General features: G+C 52.6%; 1 protein-coding gene across 1 annotated transcript in view; it reads right to left on the bottom strand.

Annotated features, from left to right (window-relative positions):
- The window catches only part of FAM184B (family with sequence similarity 184 member B), a 72,817-nt gene that overhangs the window by 12,194 nt on the left and 43,779 nt on the right, over positions 1–16,844 (bottom strand). Inside the window, exons 7-11 of the mRNA XM_081098608.1 lie at positions 14,126–14,233; positions 5,650–5,803; positions 2,837–3,000; positions 2,002–2,171; positions 259–405 (exon numbers count right to left, since the gene is read on the bottom strand). Coding sequence (XP_080954734.1) covers positions 259–405; positions 2,002–2,171; positions 2,837–3,000; positions 5,650–5,803; positions 14,126–14,233 — 743 coding nt within the window. The remainder of the gene's footprint in view (positions 1–258; positions 406–2,001; positions 2,172–2,836; positions 3,001–5,649; positions 5,804–14,125; positions 14,234–16,844) is intronic.

Below are 16,844 nucleotides of genomic sequence, written 5' to 3'. Positions count from 1 at the left end.
AGAGGGCCAATGCTAATAAGAAAGGTAGCCTTGGTCCTTCTGCTTTCTTCCCAGTGTGAGGGCCCATGAGGCAGTCTTACTCCTTACAGATTCCCAGGGCCCTGCACGAAGGGGGACTGCAGTGTCATAACGTGACAGGTGACCAACCATCCCAGTTCCTCCGGGGCTGAGGTACTTCCTGGGACTCAGGGTTTCCAGTTTTAAAACTGGGAGAGTCCCCTCATAAATGGCACCTCGACTCTTTCCCCGCTCACTTACTCGGTTTCCAGGGCAGCCAGCTGGGCCTGAAGCCGGGCTTGAACGCTGCTGAAGTCGGCCACCAAAGCCTGCATCTCCTGCCGATGTTCCTGGCGTAGCATCTCCACCTCCCGGGCCTGCTGAGCTTGCTGGTCCTCCTCCAGCTGCCTGCAGTGGATGGAAGCACAACTGGGCTGACCCAGCTCTAGGGACACCCCCTTTTGGGCGCTGGGGTTTTCTCCCCCTTCTGCTGGGTAGCCAGGTTTGGAGACGATGGGTCCAGGTAGGTTATGCATCTGAGGTCAGGACACCGTGGGAAGGAAGCCTGGGGTATGTGAGGTGTGGGGTCCAGGATAAGCCCCTTCTCTCTTGTGGAGCCCCTTCTCAGCACTCCCACCCCAGCATTCCATGAGGGAGAAACCTCCTCATCCCATGAAGAACAGCCTACAGGGGGCAGGAGTAGGAGGCAGCTCTGGAGGGGAGCCCTGGGAAGCATTGTCTCCACTCGGGGCAGGTGGGGAGGCCTGGATGCAGAGATTCTGTATCAGAATTACGGAGAGTTGGACTCTGAGACCTTGGAGATCCCCAGTTCAGGTGGAAAGGCAGGGTGGGTGGGGTCAGGAGAGCAGCGTGTAGAGCCGGGGTGCCATGTCTGTCTGCCGCCGCCTCCATCACTTCCTAGCCGTGTGGCCTTGGGCAAGGTAAGCCCGGCTCAGTGTCTTCATCTGTTAAGTGGAGGTGACGACTGTGGCTACCTACAGGGCCAGTGCGAGAATGAGCCTGTCCATACATGTCCAGGACAGTCTGTAGTCCAAAGCAGGTGTCCAGGCACCAGCCATCACTGTGCTTTAACCTAGGTGTGGGGCCCCTAAGGGGCCTACAGACAAGCCTCAGGGGTGTGTCTCCCTCAGAAAGTAGGTGCATATTTTTGTGTGATACATTCTTCTCCCAGGGGAGGGACCATTGTTTTCTGAACTGGAGGGGGCTGTCCCCCAAAATGGTGAAGAGTCCTTACCCTGCTCCCACCTCCTTTTCCAGTGTCATGCGGTGAGTCCCTAACTGAAATCGAGGTGTCTTACCTTGGCCAGGTGGGCCCATATCTGTTCTTAGATGAGCATTTCACTAGCACAACTACTTTCACTTGAACAACTGAGATACAATCCTTGGAAAATATGACAAAACTGACAAACCTCCCTCAAGAAGAAACAGATAGCCTGAAAAGTCCTATAGCTATTAATGAAGTTAAAATTGAACTCATGAACTTTCCAAGAAGTGGGGGAGAGGGGAGGGCTGTGAATTCAGGGCTGATAATTAGCTATCCAATCTGGATTAGGTAATGGTAATGCCACAGGTTACCGAGTGCTCCCCCAGGCCAGGGGCCTCTCGCATAGTGCCCTGCCGTCTGCAGCAGCCCTGCGAGGTGGTGCCATCTCCACTACAGAAGAGGACAGTCTTGGAGAGGTTAGCTGACTCGCCCAAACACAGCTAGTTAAGGGCACACAGCACTGTCTGCCTAAGGTTGGTTTTGAGGATACCTGTGGTATCGTTAGGTCTGATTCCATAAATTCCCTGATTTATAGAGAAACTGAGTTCCTGCCTCTATTTCAGGGCTAATCCCTGCATCAAGGGAGTAATGTCAGTGAAGTGCTAGTGGATTAGGGAGTATTTTCTTTGGGAAGGTGCTCTGGGGGGAATCCCAGGCTCCCCAAGCGGCAGTGGAGGGAGGGAAGGGAGTGAGGGAAGCCCTGAGGCCCGCAGACAGACCTGTGCTGGTCGCGGAGCTGCAGCGCCTCCTGCTGGTGCTGTTCCACCTCAGCCTGCAGCTGCCGCACCGTGTCCTTGAGCTGGGAGTTCTCCCAGAGGAGGCCACCCTCGCGGGGAGCCTGCTCAGCGGTGCCCTTCGGGGAGCCTGCGGGGCCTGGGCCGCCCCCACCCTGGGGAGAAGGTAGCCAGGAGAGATGTTTTCAGGAGGCGCAAAGGCGGACATGGCCCAGATGTGCTCCTCCCAGCCTCCAGCCTCCACAGCAGTAGGGCGCCACTGAGGGCGACATACAAATGCACTTTATGAATGCCTGAAGCAGGACTGGGGAGAGAGGTCTGGGCTCTTAGGAGGTCACTGTGCTTCCCAGCTCGGTGGGAATCATGGATGTGCAAGCAGGGGCCAACGGGCCAAGGGGCCAACGGGCCAATGGGCCATGTCTGACCAGGAAGCTCATGGAGAGTGGGCCCTGAGCTGGGGTGACAAGGCTGCTTCCACCATGGGAACAGGGTGGTCTAGACGGGGAGAGGAGCTCAGAGACATCCCCCTGCAGACCTGAACAGGGAGTGGGGGCCGGGGGGGTGGGCACGGACTGGCCACCTTGAAGCTCTGCCTGGTACCCGCACCCTGAGAGGCTGCTGTGTCCGAATTAAAAACATGTAGAACTTGAAACCTGTGTTTTGCTTTACGAAGAGGGGAGTCTGCAGGCTCGCCAGGGACCCCCTAGCAGGAGGAGACGGGCCCTCCCCATTTCAGACAAGTACGCGGGCCTCTCCTTGGGGAGTTTTCACAGCCTTCACTGCTCGGAGAGGGGTGGGGTGGGTGGCCCAGGGCGCTGACCTCGGTGGTGTTGGCGTGGCCCTCGCTGTCCCCTGCACACGGGGTGATGGGCTGCCGCCTGTCAGAGCTGCCCAGAGCCTTCAGCTCAGCCTGCAACGCCTCCAAGTCCTTCTGGTGCTCAGAGCAGGCGGCCTTCTGCTCCCACAGCTCCTGCCTCAGGGACTCTGCCAAGGAAGAGCAGCGAAGGTCAGTGAAGGGCAGGTGCACTCAGCAAAGGTCAGGCGCACGGGGAGGCTGACGTCTGTCCTGGGGTAGGCGCTGCTGAAGGCTTTGGGTCAAGTTCTCCAAACTTATTTCAAGATGACAGTAACAAGAGTTCCATTTGCGGTGCTAAACCCGGGCGAACTGTTCACAGAAGCCCTACAGCCATCCTATCAGTACTACCCCGCCCCTTTTCATGGTGTGGAACCTGGGCCTCAGAGAGGTTGAGCGAGGAGCCCAGAGCCACACAGCTAGGAAGTTGTGGAGTCAGGATTCCACGAGTCCAGTGGTTCTTCCTCCCTCTGCACCACCTCGGAGACACTGCCGGGTGTTAGGGAGGTGGCGGGTTCGGGTGGGACAGCCTGAACCAGCGCTGAACCCTGAGGCAACACTGGGCCCCAGCCCCAAGTCCACAGACCGAGAGGAGAACAGGGAATTACCAATGACCAGGGCCTCTTCTGGGGTTGCAGGTCTCCAAGTCTGAAATTTTGACATTTATGCCAACTCTTTTTTTTAAAAAATACATTTTATTGATTTTTTACAGAGAGGAAGGGAGAGAGATAGAGAGTTAGAAACATCGATGAGAGAGAAACATCGATCAGCTGCCTCCTGCACATCTCCTACTGGGGATGTGCCCGCAACCAAGGTACATGCCCTTGACCGGAATCGAACCTGGGACCTCTCAGTCCACAGGCCGACGCTCCATCCACTGAGCCAAACCGGTTTCGGCGATGCCAACTCTTAAGGGGACAGAACATTCACAGGTTCCCCTTCCCCTGGGAGTGAGGTCTTGGCTGGAATGTGGGGGCAGGAGCTGGCATGTTATCCCAACAGAACCAAGTAAAACCAGAATCATCCGAAGAAACAGACATGCCCTCCTCAACTCAGGGCAGGTACAGCCAGAAACTCACATTGCTCCCCGGAGGATGGTGCTGATTTCTGGGGGTGCGCTGCCGTGATTGAAAGTCAAAGAAAGCAATCCTTTCAAAATGACTATTTTCTGGTAGAGTACACGCTACTCAGTGACCTATTTTTTTAAAAAAAGAAGATAATTGCCGAACCGGTTTGGCTCAGTGGATAGAGCATCGGCCTGCGGACTGAAGGGTCCCAGGTTTGATTCCGGTCAAGGGCATGTACCTTGGTTGCGGGCACGTCCCCCCTGGGGGGTGTGCAGGAGGCAGCTGATTGATGTTTCTCTCTCATCGATGTTTCTAACTCTCTATCCCTCTCCCTTCTTCTCTGTAAAAAATCAATAAAATATATATATATATAAAAGAAGATAATTTTTAAGGACTAGCATATTTAATACTTTTCTATTATGGACTTTTGAGGCTATATTTTAGTTATTGCAAATGACTTTTGAAATATTGTTCCAATAATTCCATAAGCTATAAGATAAGCACCTGGCATGAGCCTCAGTACGTAGCAAGTGCTCAACATATATTTGTAGAATAAACAAATGATGTTTAGAGTGAAAATCAATGATATTGTGAAAATGTATTAGTTGTGAGAGGTTTCCCATATACCTACTAAGCTTCTCTCAAAGGTACAGTATATTAAACACATATAAGAGCTTAATATATTCTGATGACATTATGCTGAAAAACTTACTTGGTCATGTTTTCTCCCCAATAGAATTTTAATCAAGCAACTTCTCTAGCTTCTTTTCTTAAAAAAAAAAAAAAAATCCAGACACTGCCCCATTTTTTGAAATCCATTATCACAAAATGGCAATAAAACCCTTTAGCAAAGCATGAACTGTAGTGTACTCATTACTCTCCCCTCTTCTCCCACCACTCACCCAACCATCCACTTATCCATCCATCCATCCATCCATCCATCTACAAACCCACTTATCCAACTATCTACCCACCTGTCCGTCCGTCCATCCATCCATCCATCCATCCATCCATCCATCCATCCATCCATCCACAAACCCACTTATCCAACTATCTACCCACCTGTCCGTCCATCCATCCATCCATCCATCCACAAACCCACAAACCCACTTATTCATCTATCTGCCCACCTGTCCATCCGTCTGTCCATCTATCCCCCACCCATCCATCTATAGATCCGCTCATCCATCCATCCACCCATCTATCCAGCATGTCTGGGTCCCCCCCCCCCAGTGTATCACTCACCCTCTCAGCCCTCGCACACTGACCTACACTGCAGGTCAGGTGTGTCTCACACAGACAGTGAAGGCCTCAGCTCCACAAACTTGCAGAAATCTTCAGAATGGAATGAGAGGTTGAGGCAATCCCAGAAAGTCCCGATATGTTCAATAATAATGATCATGATCATTCACTGGGCTCATGCTGTGTTAGGTGTTTTATATTTAATATCTCACCAAATCCACATTACAACCCTATGCGGTAGGGCAACTGTAACTCCACTTTATGAAAAAGGAAGATGAGGCTGAGAGCGACCCACCCCAGGTCCCCAGGTCTCACAACTAGCTGCTGGCAGAGCCAGGAGAGTTGCCCTGGCCTGTGTGCCTCCTCTCCCTGCCCCCTTGTCGTCCCCCTCCCGCTGTCCCCCCCCCCCCCCGGCTTCCCACTGCCCCTGGCTCCCCATGCAGAGCCCTTAGGGGTGTGGCTGGTGTATACCTAACAGCAGAGCCTGATGAGCCTGCATCCTCGCCTGCTCCCCCTGGACCTCTTGTTGGACCTTCTCCTCCACGGCCTGGCCCTCCACCCGGAGTGCCTGCTGCTGGATCTGGAGGCCGTGGCCAGATTCCTTTTCCAAGAGCTCTTCGGTGGCCTGTGGGGGAAAGTGGGAGGAAGGAAGCATGAAATTGGGCACAGCAGGGCAGACCTGTCCCCTCTGCCAAGTTCCTCCTCCGAGCTGGGATCTGCGGAGCACTCACCACTCCCTGGTCGGGGCTTACCAGTCGCCTCTCTGACCTGCCTGGGATGGCGGCGAAGGCCTGGCCACAGCAGCCATCCTGGACCATGTGAACCCAACCCTGGTCCACAGCTGACGGGACTAGAGGGCACCCCTGGTCCAAGCTGGACCGCTCACTGGGAATTGGGTGTTAGGAGGCAGGAAGAGAGAGAACAAGAGAAAGAAACAGACAGACACTGACTAGATGCCTTCAACATTAACATTCTCAGGAAAACAGCCCTTCCAGCACCTGATGTTAGTTAGGACTTCTGACCTCCAGAACCGTAGGGTAAGAGCTGCATTGTGTTAAGCCACCAGTTTGTGGTCATTTGTTACAGCAGCATTTGGACACCAATAGAGTTTCTTTCTCTTTTTTTGGCAACAGAGAGTTCCAATCCATACATTTTGAAACGAGAAACTGAGGCTAGAAGAGATAAACCCGCGTTTCCAAGGTCGCACAGAAAAGATGCAGGAATCATCACCCCCTCCTCCTCTCCTTTTCTTTTTACAGAGGAGGACACGGGCTCAGCAAGGTGAAGTGACCTGCCTGACGACAGGGAGACAGGGGGTGGTGGAGCAGGACAGGGTGGAGGCAGGATGGTAGCCATGGGCTGCGGTGTCCACTCCCTCATGCAACCTCTAGGAACAGTGAGAAACGGGATTTCCACCTGAAGGGACATGCTGGGGTCCAACCCCAGCAGGTCCAGGGGTCCCCAAAGGTGTGGATGGAGTCGGCGAAGAAGGAATGACACGGAGACAGCGTTCAGTTGATCAGCAGCCTAGCCAGGATCTCCAGCCAAGTTCTGGTCAGGATCTCCAGCAAAGTTCTAGTTAGGATCTCCAGCCAGGGTCCCCAAAGGTGTGGACGGAGTCGGCGAAGAAGGAATGACACAGAGGCAGCGTTCAGTTGATCAGCATGGTTGGGTTCTCTTGCCTGGTTCTATTGCCAGGTTCTGTAGGTTCTCTAGCCAGGTTCTCCAGGTTCTCCAGCCAGGTTCTGTAGCCAGGACCTCTCGCTAGGTTCTCCAGCCAGGTTCTGTCCAGGTTCTCCAGCCAGGTTCAGTCACCAGGTTCTAGTCAGGTTCTCTTGCCATGTTCTATCCAGGTTCTGTAGCCAGGTTCTGTCTCTAGGTTCTTCATCCAGGTTCTCTCCCTAGGTTCTGTCTCTAGGTTCTGTGGCCAGTTTCTGTCCAGGATCTTTTGCCATGTTCTCTCCAGCAAAGTTCTTCTGTCTCTAGGTTCTGTGTAGGTTCTTTGTCTAGGTTCTGTGTGTAGGTTCTGTGTAGGTTCTGTGTCTAGGTTCTGTGTCTAGGTTCTGTGTCCTGTTGTCTTGTTACATCTGTATTTATACCAGTTGATTCCAATCCTATCAATCTCTATTCCAAAGGTTAGGGTGTTTCTTATCTCCATTCCAGGGAGTAAAGATTATGTAGCTTAAGCATGATTGTTCGTAGTTAAAGTGATTAATTACCCGTCTGGCACTTAGTTAAGGGGTTTTATTCCCTAACTTCAGGGGAAAATCCCTACCTGGGGAAACAACCTTTCTCAGAGAGGTAGCCTTGGTTAAAACACATAATGCCAAGAAGGTGAGCAAACATATTAAGAACAGTATGCCATATATGCCAGGTCCCTTGAAACAGCAAGGATGGACCGGCTCCCAGCAGGGACAGAGCCATCCTGGAGCCTGAGGCAGCTGACTGAATGCCATAGAGCCTGGCCTTGCAGATCCCCAGCAAATGGGGAGACTCGGTCTTACTCCTCCCAGGGGAGGCTCAGTCCTCTGGGGTGAGTTTATTGAATAAGGCAGCAAAGGCTCCCACCATTCAAACTCTCTGATTGTTCCTCCTCTTACTGCAAGACTCACAGAACTCAACTCCATCCCCAGTGAAACAGGAACGGAGAGATGGAAGCAAAGCTTTGCAAAAGACCTTGTTGGAGAAGCTGATGGCGGCAGCTCGCTGGTGGAGTCCGTCTCTGGGTTGTGTGAGCCAGAGCTGGTCCATAGTTACTGGTGAAGCGGGAAGAAGCCTCCACAGATCAGGTGAGCCCCCGGTGGGTGGTGCTCAGAGAGCACGGGGCACCCATGCAGGCGTGAGGGCTGGAAGGTGTGCTGTCATCAGGGACCCCCGGAAGGTAGTCATTGTGTTTGGGCCAGGACTTTGAGGTCACCATGAGCTCACCGAGGCAGAATATAACCTGATGTCCACACACCACTGCACAACTGTGCAGCAGAAGCCAGAAACAAAGCAAAACGTAGCTGCCAGAACCAGAAAGAGAAGCCTCCTTCCTCCTGAAAGGTGCCTCTGGCGCCCTCTCCTGGCAAAGCTTAACACTGTGCTCTCTGCAAAGGAGCAATGCTTCCAGAGTCCAGGTCAGCCCTGGGCAAACTACGGCCCGCGGGCCGGATCCGGCCCGTTGGAAATGAATAAAACCAAAAAAAAAAAAAAGACCGTACCCGTTTATGTAATGATGTTTACTTTGAATTTATATTAGTTCACACAAACACTCCATCCATGCTTTTGTTCCGGCCCTCCGGTCTAGTTTAAGAACCCATTGTGGCCCTCGAGTCAAAAAGTTTGCCCACCCCTGGTCCAGATCATGACCGCAGGACAGGCGCTGCAGCGTGAGCTGGGGTCTGGGAGGCAGTGCACTGAGAACAGAAGGCAAATCTAGTATTGGATAGGTCTGGTGACTTTTACTTCCCGGTATTTGATGTCTGGTGACTTTTATTTGATTCTCACACCGTGCTGGCAGTCGCCTGCTGCCAGAATCAAGGCCTCACTGGGTGTGATTTCAAGCCATGTTGTCACAAACCTGCTGCTGAGAAGCATGGACACAACAGACACTCGAAGCCAGGCTGGGAGATGACGGCTGTTTCCACGCCACCGGGGAGGTGGACTCAGGAATCCCGTTTCTATTCACTGTTTCCAGCCGCCAGGACACCAGAGACGGGGCGTTCTTCTCACAGGAAACGAACCCCTTCCCCCCGGAGTAAGGAAGGACCCCAGTGTGCGTCTAAGTCCTCCTCCAGCCAAAGCACAATTCTGAAGGAGTTCCTCATCTAACCTTCAGCCACCAGGACTCAAAGTGGCGACTCCGTCTACATGTGCAGCTGTCACGTCAAGAATCAGCTTATGTATAGGAGGAAGTGCTAAACATCAGCCACAGGCAGGCGTGTGAGGTGCAGGAAGGATTAAGGTGAATAAAAAACAGTTCTTTATTTTAACAAACTTGTGGTTCAGTGCGGGGGACCAACAGGCCATGTAAATGACGAAAACAACCCCCCTCCTCTCTCTCTTACACATTGTTTACCTGGCATTTTGGACCAAAGTACATCATTTAATATACATTTCATTGATTTTTTTACAGAGAGGAAGGGAGAAGGATAGAGAGTTAGAAACATCGATGAGAGAGAAACATCGATCAGCTGCTTCCTGCACCCCCCCCCCCAACTGAGGATGTGCCCACAACCAAGGTACATGCCCTTGACTGGAATCAAACCTGGGACCCTTCAGTCTGCAGGCCGACGCTCTATCCACTGAGCCAAACCCATCAGGGCAAAGTACATCATTTAAAAGGAGCTGGGTGCTATTTAAATTATTTCCCAATGGCCCTAGTCGGTTTGGCTCAGTGGATAGAGCATCAGCCTGCAGACTGAAGGGTCCCAGGTTCAATTCCAGTGAAGGGCACATGCCCGGGTTGTGGGCTCAGTCCCCAGTAGGGGGCGTGCAGGAGGCAGCTGATCAAATATCCTCTCATCATTGATGTTTCCATCTCTCTATCCCTGCCACTTTGAAATCAATAATATATATATTTAAAAATAAATAAATAAGTACAGTGGGGCCTTGAACCGTCCGTCTGCAGCTCCTTTTCTGGTTATTTGCTTGGGACCCTCCCAGGGAGCTCCCCCGAGGGCCAACCCTGAGTGTCTCCTGAGTTACCCAGCCCTAATCCGCACACTTGGGTACCTGCCCCCCGCTCCCCCTCCACCCCAGGCATTTTCTCGGGTTCAGGTCAGCACTCTCTCTAGTGGTAAAGTGACCTGGGTATTAATTGTGCACAGAAAAATAAAGAGTGCTGCTTCTGCTCCAGCCACCCACTGCAAAAGCCTCCCCCCTACTCATCCTGAGCAAACGGCTGGCTATTTTCAACCTGTGTTCACGGCGGGTCTTCGTCTTTCCTCTTCCAGGCAGTTCACCTCTTCCAGATTGCTTCTATTTTAAAGGGACGCCACACCCAGGAAATCCCCTCGAAGCGGGTATTCAAAGTCATTCTCAAGGTCAGCTGACCACCTTTCACAGGTGCATTACGTACATCTGAAAACAGAACACCTAATGCACTGGGCTTTGGCTGAGTGGTTACAGGGGGCTGTAATAGATGCTATAAAGTCACTTCCATTTATAGAATGTTTAAGAGTTTTGAGAAGTGCCTTCGCGTGCTTTCTTCAGTTCATCATCACACGTCTGTGGGGAGTGGAGGGTGGGGATCATCACCTAACAGGAAGCAGTATAGCGACATGGCATATAGCACGGGCCCTGGAGCTGCTCTTGGTGCCTCAGTTTCCCTGTATGTGAAACAAGGGTAATGATAACACTTGCTGGATAGGACTGTTGTGGGATTTGGGGAAAGCACTGTGGGCCTGGCTCACTGTCAGAGCCTTCTGTGTGATGCCTCCGGGGTACAGGGGAAACTGCTCTCAGACAGGTGTTCGGACCTGAGGTCCCCACGCAGGTGTGGGGTAGAGCTGGGGTGGGATCCATGTCCTAACCCTTCGAGCGGAGCTGTGGCCCTCCCCGTGCTGCCTTCCTGGGCTCCAGCCTGGAATCTCCCCAAGGAATGCATCTCTAGGGCAGCCCACCGTGCTCCATGTTGGATGGGACCGGCCCCCTCAGCCCACACCAGATGGAGGGTAGCAGCCCTTTGTCGTCTAGGGACACTCAGGGTGTCCGTGGTTAAGGGCTCAGTGATCATTTGTCTGCTGACCCCCAGGACCCTGACACCCTCGATTCATATGGCCCCCGTGAGCAGGGGACGCTTCTCAGGCCTGGGGGAGCTTGGGCAAGCCCTGGGCTCCCTTCCCACTGGCCTCAGGGTTTCGCCTCGGGACTTTCACTGTGTCCTCCCCTGCCATGTCCCTTCCTGGTGAAGTCCTGCGCCACCTCAGTGTCCAGGCACGGGCCAGCAATGTCACTGTGCGGCTCCTGGGTTCCCTGGGCAGAACCTCCCTCTCCACACAGCATCTTCCCGTCAGTATGAAGCATGTATCACACCAGTTGTTAAGGACACCCATTCCCCCACTTGACATGGGGCTCTCCAAGGCCCAGGCCCAGGCTAATTCCCCGGTATCCAGCCCCTGCCTCGCAGAGTGACCGCTCACATCCATGCCCAAGTGAAATGGCCTGCATCATTAGCACAAGCGACTCCCCTTTTTCTCTGGAGCAGGGGCAAGCAGGGGGATCTATGAGAACCTCCACCACCTTTGCCCCGAGTTCTGTGCGACCAGGCACCAGGGGAGTCTTCCAGGAAAAAGTTTCCTTTCGGAGTTACCAAGGCTGGACTGGCTTTCTGGAAACCAGTGAATAAAACAATGACCCCGAGAGAATCAAGGGGACGAGACAGGAGAGACCAGGACAAAAGGCTCAGGGACGTCGCCGCTAACTCTGGTGGGACGGAGACACACCCAGGCCTGGCAGCCTGCCCTCGGCAGCGGGCAGCGTGTGCGGAGAGCCAGTGAAAAGTCTGCTCTCGGTTGGCGTCGTTAGTTAAATCCTTTCTGACTCACGGAAATGCGGTGGCAGAACAGCTAAGGGCCTAAACACCAACTCCCGAGTCTTGAGGAACCTTTAATGTCGCAGCGCCCGATCCGGCAAGGATGTCACTGGGAAGCTGTCCTTTTACACCCTGTTCGGATGTCCCTGTTTCCACCCCAAGATCAGCCATGGGTTGTTCAAACCCCACTCAGCCTCCTCCTTTCAGACTGACCTGCCCCTTGCGATGCCTGGGGTCGGGCTGCTCACACATCATCTGGTGAGTGACCCTGGGAACTTCTCTACGACTTTGTATTTCCAGGGCCCAGGCAAAGCTTCGGCTCACTTGGCTGGCATGTCGGCTTGCCGCCAATATTTTTAAAAAATATATTTTTATTGATTTCAGAGAGGAAAGGAGAGGGAGAGAGAGATAGAAACATCAATGATGAGAGAGAATCACTGACCGGCTGCCTCCTGCACACCCCCTACTGGGGATCAAGCCTGCAACCTGGGCATGTGCCCTGATGGGGAATCAAACTGTGACCTCCTGGTTCATGGATGAATGCTCAACCACTGAGCCACACCGGCCGGGCTTGTCACCAATATTTGAAGAAATTACAAACATCCTCTGATTGGCCAAGCTCAGAAAGTTTTGTAGCTCAGTGTTGGCAAGGCTGTGGGGCCACAGCAGGCCAGAAGGCAGAGTGGCAGGCCTATCGAAGTTAAAAATGCACGCACCACCCCTGGAAGTAACACAAGGAGTGCTGAATGTCAGCTGTAACTGACAAAGAAAGACACCCACGTGCCTTGGCCCCAGCAAGTGCTACAATGGAAAGAATTGGCACCTGCTGAGCATTTGCAGGGGTAGGTGTGCCTCCGACACTGCAGCACAGTAATTCACTTAGTCCTCACAAAACCCTCAGAGGAAGGTGGAGCATCCACCCATCTCACAGACGAGGCAGCTCCAGCAAGTGGCCTTCAAACCATGTGTCCAAGGTTCCCCTGCCAGTAAGAACACAGGTGCCTGGTTCGGGGGTGAGCTCGCTTAACTACTGCACTGCACGATACCCCTCCACAGTTCTGTACGATCTATTACCACTGAAATATTTATTGTCTATCACAGAAAAACTAGGATGGCCTAAATATCCAGCATAACGGAGGGTTAAATATACTGTGGTTTTTCTGTTCAAGGGAACACCAGACAGTTGTTTTTTTACAGAAAACCATAAAGTTGATATTTGATATGGAAGTATACTGATGGGTTACAACCTTGAAGCTAGAAAAGTGTAAGTTAGAAAAAGCAGAGTGCAGGAGAGTATACTAGCATTTGTGGGGGGAAAAATGCCTGCATATGCACGGTATGGCTCTGCAAGGAGAAATTAAAGTAAAGAAGAAATTTTAAAAAAGCGAAACAAGTAGACAGGGAGCTAGGGGGAGGGGCGTGCTTGTCGCCGCACCCCTGCCACACCTGCTGAACCCTGCACCAGGTACGGAGTGGATTACCTATTTGAAAAGAACAAAATAAAACTGATTTAAAAGAACAAGCGACACCTGCAAAGTGCATCCTAAAGGCCTAACAGAAAACACAGCGACGGAGATGCACTCTATCACTGCATGTCCACATCGTGTTAACGCGGTCTGTGTGTGCGTATTTCTTCCCTGCACCGGCTGCTCGGAGGGGCCAGCCTAGGACTCCACAACCGACTGTGGAAGGAACGAATAGCGCGATGCTAAGTTGAACCGCGTGGACCTGACATTCATGAGGTTGCTCGCAGCCCTGAGTAGCCCAGGGGCCTGTGTTTCCCTCTGGAAACTGAGCTCCCTGCGACGGACGAGCTGGGAGAGGCGTGGAGCAGGACCTCCCTTGGAGCCCCAGGAGGAACCAGCCCTGCCGACGCCTTGATTTCGGGCTTCTGGCCTCAAAGTGTGAGACAACAGGTTTCTGTGCTCTAAGCCACCAAGCGTGTGATGGTTCGTGATGACAAACCAGGAAGGGCATACGGCCACCGGAGCCGAACAGAGACTCACAGGCACCAGTTTCTGCCCCGGAGCAGCGTCCCTAGAAGGACAGCGAGTGAGCTAGCGTGGGAGCAGCTGATGGCAGGGAGGGGAGGGAGGGGGCCTGGCGTTGTTATGACTCTTAGGCTTCGTGCCGAGCAGAACCAAAGGCCCCCCTGGGCCCAGGGCCCCTTTCTCTGCCGGGCAGGCTGCTCTCGGCGGAGAGAAGAATCACCTGAGAAGCCTGCTCTTTTTCACACCCCGTGGAGAACTGCTTAGGACTCTGTTTTGTTCCTGGCTTTTACAGAAGGATTTTGTAGTGATTTATTTTTTTCCAGGCGTTTTGGCAGCTCTGAGGGGGACAATAAAAAAGCCCATTAATGCCAGCATGTGCCACCGGAGACGCTGGAGTGCTGACACATCCTTAATTAAAGCCGAAGGAGCCGGGGCTCACCTGGGTCTCCAAGTCGCCGCGGGGCGGGTAGTTCGGTTCCGGGGGCCCGTCCTCGCCTCTTCGGGGACATCCCTTATTCTGTTGGATGAATTCTTCCAGCCTTAAAACCTAAAAGAGAGGAACAGAAATGCTTGGCAATGACACCTGTCTCCTGGACGTGGCCCTTATCTGGGAGTTCCTTCTCCTGGGTCCATCAGTTCTGGGGACAGTGCCCCATTAGACAAGTTCAAATATGCTCCCGGAAAGGCCATTTCTTTTTTTAAAAAAATATTTTTATTGACTTCAGGGTGGAAGGGAGAGGGAGAGATTGAGCCCGAAACCCGGACATGTGCTCTGACTGGGAATCGAACCAGGACCTCTTGGTTCCTAGGTGGATGCTCAACCACTGAGCCACAGCGGCTGGGCCAGAAAGGCCATTTCTAAGCAGCTGGCTGCGTAGCGGTCCCAGAAGAAGCCGAGCCTGCAGGTTTGCAGGAGTCCACACCTCCCTCACGTGACTTACATGCGCCTGGCTACACCGGAGCTGCTTTTCATTGGCTTCCACACCATTTCACACCATTTCTTTTCTTTTTTTTAAGTTAATTGGTAAAGAAAAGAAACAATATGTAATAATTATACAGATAAATTGAGAGAAGAGTAGCTGGAAGGTGCTATTACATTATAAAGCCTTAATCACGATAATTATTATCCACTAACTAATTGTCAAGTGTCCGTTTAACAGGCTGGCTTCCCTGCCTCAGACTTTGGAAGGAATGAGGCCGATAACCATAAAGGAAACTCAGACACCGCTAACAGTCTTCACAGAAAGCAGAGACTCCTCAGGCACCGTGCTAGGTACGTGGAGGGGAGAGGAAGGGAGTGCGTGAGAGCAAAATGGTAAAAAAATATCATCCCTGCCGTCAAGAGGCTGTCATCTACGGCAAAAGCAGATACATGTTTCTAATCACAGCACACGTACAAAATAATAACAGTACAGTGGGGCCTTGACTTACGAGGGTCCTAACGAGTTGAGATATCAGCTGTCTCTCGGCCGATTTTTTGCATTGAGTTGATAGAGTAATTTGAGTTAACAAGCTCGGTCTTGGAACGAATTAAACTCGTAAGTCAAGGCCCCACTGTACCATTAATGGCATGTTGGCTCTGTGCCAGGCCAGGACCTAAGCATTTTACAGTAACAGCTCTTCTAATCTTCACAGCTACTATGAGGTAGGTACTACTGGGTACTATTACCAAGAACTTACAACAGCACACTCTGTCTGGGGGAGTCCAGGGCAGCCTTGGGGGCAGTGAAGGATGAATAGGAGTCCGTCAGTGGCAAGGGTGAGAAAAGCCATTCCGAGCAGCAAAGATCGCAGGTGTAGGGGTAGAGGGTGGGTAGGATGTGTGTGAGGACTGGAGGAAGGTTCCATGTCAGAAGGCCTCGTACGAAGAAGTAGACAGGAGGGGGCAGAGTCCTGGGGGATAGTGATGGTAAGTTAGGTTGGGTCTGAACTGTGAAAAACACGGGAATTAAAGATTTTAGGGGCCTGGCTGGTGTGGCTCAGTGATTGAGAGTCAACCCATGAATCAGGGGGTCATGGTTCGATTCCCCATTGTGGGCTCAATCCCCAGTGGGGGCGTGCAGGAGGCAGCCAATCGGTGTTTCTCTCTCAACGTTAATGTTTCTATCTCTCTCTCCCTTTCCTCCCTCTCTCTGAAATCAATAAAAACATATCCTACTAATATGCAAATTGACCGAACAGTGGAACGACTGGTCACTATGACGTGCACTGACCACCAGGGGGAAGATGCTCAAAGCAGGAGCTGCCCCCTGGTGGTCATTGCACTCAGACAGAAGTCGGGCTCACAGCTGGCGAGCGCAGCAGCAGCAGCAGCAGCAGGAGCCTCTCCCGTCTCCACAGCAGTGCTAAGGACCCCTCAGTGGATGTCAGCCTGATGGCTTAGGCCCACTCCCCTGAAGGCTCCTGGATTGCTAGAGGGCACAGGCCCGGCTGAGGGACACCTCCCGAGAGCACAAATTTCGTGCACTGAGCCTCCAGTTTTTAAAAAAGATTTTAGGAAAAGAGGATAGACCTTGAGCAGACTAGGGTTTTGGAGCACTAGTTCTGGAATCGGCTGACCTGGGAGAATGGGGAGGCGGGCCATACAGGGCAGGCTCTCAGGAGACTCTGCAGACCACCCAGAAGAACTGCAAGGCCATCAGGATGTCTTCTCGGCTTTACATAATGAACATTTGGGGGAGGGGTATTTAAAGGCTATGAAACCACTTACACTGCATCTTGCGAAGGCTTATGAAATAGTTAAGGGAGCTCTGTGAGATTTGTTTACAAGCAGGTAAAGAAAACGGAGCCCGGGCGAGCCAGTCTGAGGGTCTTGACCAAGGCATCGGTGTAGAGAGGGGAGAGGACCCAGGGGCTTTCGTGGAAGGACCCACAGGACTTGATAACCTGACTGGATGTGATGGTGGGGCGGGGTGGGGACTCAGGCTGAGGACAGCAGAGCAGGAGAGTGGATGCGGTCAAGGTGACCCTTCCATTCCTGGCTTTGGTAGGTGGGAGGATAATGACACCGTTAAGGTGGCAGAAGAAATGGAGGTTGACGAGCGGCCTGAGGCACTCTGTCCATGGGCAGTCCCCGGGCCATGCCCAGTGAACACTCAGGTTCGGAACGATGCAGAGGCCACATGCTCCACGAGAGGGCGTACCAGCACAGCGGTCCA

Source organism: Myotis nattereri, assembly GCF_964212035.1.
Source record: "Myotis nattereri genome assembly, chromosome: 1".
Classification (NCBI taxonomy): domain Eukaryota; kingdom Metazoa; phylum Chordata; class Mammalia; order Chiroptera; family Vespertilionidae; genus Myotis; species Myotis nattereri.
Note: the sequence above shows the minus strand (reverse complement) of the source record. Positions and strands in the feature narration are given on the sequence as shown.